Genomic DNA, 4,659 nt, shown 5'->3' with positions numbered 1-4,659 from the left:
ATTCTTAGTGTTGAAATGATTTTTTTTTTTGCATTACTATTAATTTTATTTTTGTCTACACTTTATTATAATTACCAACATGTGCGGACTATAATTTTTATTGAATCATTAAGAATTTCAACTTTCAAACAAGAAATAAATATATGAAAAGATAAAAACTATGAAAACGTATAAGAAATATTTAAAAATTATATAAAGTAAGTATTTTTAGGTATAAAATAAAATGTCGGAATGATTTGGTCTCGAGTTGTTTTTTTTTTTGTTGAAACCATACCAACCCAAATATAATCGGATTTTTTTCCAACATCAAACCAACTAAAACAAACTACTAGTTGAATTTTTTTTTTTGATTTGACTTAATTTTCCATTTAATCTGATTTTCAATTCGATTTTATACACTCCTTCTCGTAAGTACTTTATTGGGCCGGTAGTTGATCCATCAAACAAACATAAAAGAACTTAGTGGGCTATTTTTTCCCTTTTGGTACAAAAGGCCCAACTGATTTTGCAGAACAAAGGAACAAAGAAATAGTTTGATTGTTAGTTAGAATTATGTGGGTAGTAGTTACCTAGAAATAAATTTCTAATTACGTTAGTTCCTTAAAAGAATTTTATAAAAATGGATGGATACAATAATTAAAGTTCGGATATATTAAATACTGTCTCGGATACATAAATGTAGCTCATAAACATTAAATATTGACTTAGATACATTAATATTAGCTCGGATACATTATAGTTCGAATTCATAATAGGTAACTCGGATACATTAAATACCGGCTCATATATATTCATATGCAGCTCAGATACATTAAAGAAATAGAAGATTTTGGGAATTTTTAAAAGTAATAGGGGATAATAAAAATAAGTAAAACAAAACATGTGTATTTCCGTAATTTGCCTTTTTATATAAAATAATATATAAATCAACTCATAAATTTAATGTATTCTATTTATACAGGATTGTCTACAATCAAACACCTTACTTGATGAGTTTTGATGAGATCTATTAATATTACAGTAAAAATTAGTAAACAACCACAAATTATGCATTTACCTCCATTTCCTACTTTTGTGCTCCTTAAATTTCTCAACCAATAATTTTTTGATTTTTTTTTACTAGAAAAAGAATAGGTAAACTTGACTAGTTACATGTCAAAATCTGATGTCAGAAATTTAACTGAGTTAAAAATGAATTTGTTACGATTAGCTTAAGTTCATTGATCATACGTAAAATTAACTCGAATAAGTAAAGGAGGTGTTCCAAAAATTAAGACGTTAAACAATTTAGTAAGTTTTATGTTTAAGTAGTTGACTATTATTATTACTTGTTTCCACTTCAAACTAAAAACAATCATATATCTTGTGTTAGTGTGGTTGAACATTGCTACTTGCACTTGCTATAAGTGATGTTGGGTGTAACAACAACGTAACCAGTATAATCACATAAGTGTTAAAGGAGGGATGCAACACGAGAACTTTCTAGGGGTCGTGTATTCTAGTACTACTCTTATCCAAGCTTGCTTAACTTCGGAGTTTTGATGGGATATCTGGTGTATTAGTGTTGATATGATAGCGTCTTAAGTGAAGATGGTGAATTTGGTGAACTTTGTAAATTTGGGAATGACAATTTCATCAAGAAGTACACAACAGAGATAATAAGCTTCTTCAAATGGCAAAACCAAAGATATCACTAGGCTTTTCGAATAAAGCTAATGAAAAAAGAAAAGACAGATATAATTTGAATGTCTCAAAGCTAAAGAAATGAATATTTTTTAACCAGCTAAAATTTAAGCATATGGTTTTGATATGCCAAAAATTAGACTGAAATGTTGTGAGGTTCTTTTCAACTGATAAGCAAGAATGAAAACTACTATATTTATGGTATCAAAACAGTGAAGCAACTCTGCCTGCTAAGTTGCCTATACATTCTGCCATTGTCTCTGTCAATCTGGAAACGAGCTCGTTGCCAAATGCTCGAGCATCTTGTAACCTTGTTTATCACCAACTACCAAGACACGAGGTGTGCATGCTCATCATCGTCATCATCAAGAGGAGCAGGAAGATTAAGATCAAGTAAATCATCGACTTTCTTGACTGCTGAAGATCGATTCATGTTCTGTTCAGTTCCAACGATAAAATGAGATCTTTTGTGGCCACCTAAAGCTTGACCAGACTTGAAAACACGGTCACAAAATGGGCATTCGTGCCTTTGGGATTTCTTAGGCTTAATAGTTTTCTCAGGATTGTAAGACTGATCTTTAGCAGTAGAAGCTGGTGTTCTACTGCTAAATGTCTCTCTATTCTTGTCATCGACACTACTTTCACCAGTTCCATTTATTGACTCGAGATAGGCGTTGGCCTTTTTATGACATGGTCTATGTCCACCAAGAGCCTGATAAGAGTTAAAACTCTTCTTGCAGTTCAAGCACTCATACTTCTTCTTTTGAATAGCATTGCATCCTTCGGAACTTTTAGGACCGAGCTTTATCTTCTTAACGGACTTGTTCCCTAGTTCTGAATGATAAGAACTATCCTTCATTCTCTTTCTTGGTTCACATTTATCTATATATGAAGCTATCGCGTAATCATCATAGTCACATTCCGCGGTTAAATCCTTCCTTGACTCTATTGGATATTTCTTGGTTCTGTTTAACCCCTTGCCCTTATCAACCCCAGACTCAGCATGGCTCATTTGTGAAGTGCTCCATTTACTATTCCCATTTCTATTGAACCCATCGACAGATATATCCGATTCAACTATAGTATTGTCATCTAAAAAGTATCCAGAATCAGAACTCTCAGATTCAGCTTGATCAACATCTAAACCACTAAGTTTCTTAGTTCCCGGTGTTTCGTTTTGATTATAAACACATTTCATCCTATCCTTTCTACCAAATTTCATGTCAGTAGAGGATGATTTTGTCTCCAAAACAACAGAATTGTTATCAGAAGACTCAACAACTGAATTAACACCATTCCAGTTCCCTGTATCCCTAGACAACATCATCAAACACTTTGCTACAACTTCCTCTTGATCTAGTTCATCAATCTCAGAAACAGATGATGAACCATAATTAACAACACCATTATTATTATTACTATTATTATTCACTAAACAGTAATTAGAAGGCTTAGCTACAAGTCTCTTGTACCTCTTAGTCTTTAATGATCTGGTCTTCATCTTTGTCTCCTCCTCTTCATCATCATCATCATCATCAGTTTCAGTATCTGAATGACTGTCCATCACCAACTTCTCTGAATGACAAGCCATATGACCACACAAAGCTTTCATTGACTGAAACACTTTACCACATTGTTGACAAACTCTTTCCTGAGGAGGCAAAGGTGAAAAAGTTGAATCAACAGCCCTCCAAGTTTTCTTGGGATTTTCTCTAAGTCCATATCCAGAATGACTACCAACATCAAATTTTGATTGATGGGGAGTTTCTCTACTACTCCAAGATTCAAACTTTTCAACATTTCCTTCAACTACATGAGATCTCATATCACCTCCTAATGAATTCCCACAAAGGGATTTTTTGTCACCTACAAAATTCAAATCTTGATTGTCTTCCATTTCAGTTAAAAATTCAGCAAACATAGCTCAAATCATATATACCCACAAAGCCACATTTCAAGAAACACCCAAAAATCCAAAACAAAAAACAAAACTTGGAAAAAGCTCAGAACTTGGACTTGGACACAGATTTAACAATTATTAGAACTAGTCAGATGTGGGCACTTTTTTTTTTTTTGGAGAAGTAAAAGAACAGACCCACAGCAAAAAGAATGAATCTTTGAATACCATATCTATGTAATCTCACTCTGTCACACAGAAAAAAACACTAAAAACACATCAAAAGAAGAACACCCTTTTGCTCAAATGTTCATTTTTTTCAAGAATCACATATGAAAAAACCAAAAAAAAATAAAGAAATTGAATCTTTGAACTGAAATAGCCATAGAACAAGCCAAAGACTCTTTCTTTTTCACTTTATTTGTGTGTTATTATATAGTTGAAGGAGAATTCCATGCATGAAAAGAAAAATTGTGAGAAATAAGCCCAAAAAAAAACACAAAAAAGGGTAAACGTGTAATCTTTAGAGGATTATTCGTTCTTTAACAAAATTAAACAGTCAAGATCTATTAAATTTATTGAAATTTATGAAAGCAAGACTTTTTAAAAAAAAAATAAAAACTATTTTAGAATTTAATTCCTCCTATTAGAAATTTATATAAATGAGTTAATGACATTATAATATAAATGATTAATGACATCATAATGTGTGTGTTTTGGATCTAACTTAAAAAGAGTTATGTCTAATAACTCAAAAATCATAAATTGGAACTTTTAATTTATGATTTTTGACTAATTTTTGTTATTTTAACTTAAAATAAGTGTTTAAAAGTTTTTAAATTTATTTATCCAGACCCTATAAAATTATTTGTACATTTTCACAAATTAAGTCAATTTTTTTTTGTTATACTACTTTTTAGTATTAAACTATATAAAATAATAATTATTCAACTATTAGTAAATTTAATTTAATAAAATATGTCAATAATTAAATTTCTTTTAAGACTATCAAGTCAACATGAATTAAGTAGTATAAACCAAAATTAGAATATGCTTTATTACTTAGTCAACTCTGCTTA

General features: G+C 30.8%; 1 protein-coding gene across 1 annotated transcript; it reads right to left on the bottom strand.

Annotated features, from left to right (window-relative positions):
* Positions 1-1,669: 1,669 nt before the first annotated feature.
* LOC101247524 (uncharacterized) lies at positions 1,670-4,107 on the bottom strand. The gene has a single exon (XM_004239018.5). The coding sequence runs from the start codon at positions 3,602-3,604 to the stop codon at positions 2,009-2,011; it is 1,596 nt and encodes a 531-aa protein (XP_004239066.3). The 5' UTR covers positions 3,605-4,107; the 3' UTR covers positions 1,670-2,008.
* Between the last annotated feature and the right edge of the window lie 552 nt (positions 4,108-4,659).

This window comes from Solanum lycopersicum, chromosome 5 (genome assembly GCF_036512215.1).
Source record: "Solanum lycopersicum chromosome 5, SLM_r2.1".
NCBI lineage: Eukaryota > Viridiplantae > Streptophyta > Magnoliopsida > Solanales > Solanaceae > Solanum > Solanum lycopersicum.
This window is presented reverse-complemented; position numbering and strand designations above follow the sequence as displayed.

Coding starts and splice junctions, on each gene's coding strand:
- LOC101247524 (XM_004239018.5), bottom strand. CDS start 3,604: ATGTTTGCTGAATTTTTAACTGAAATGGAAGACAATCAAGATTTGAAT.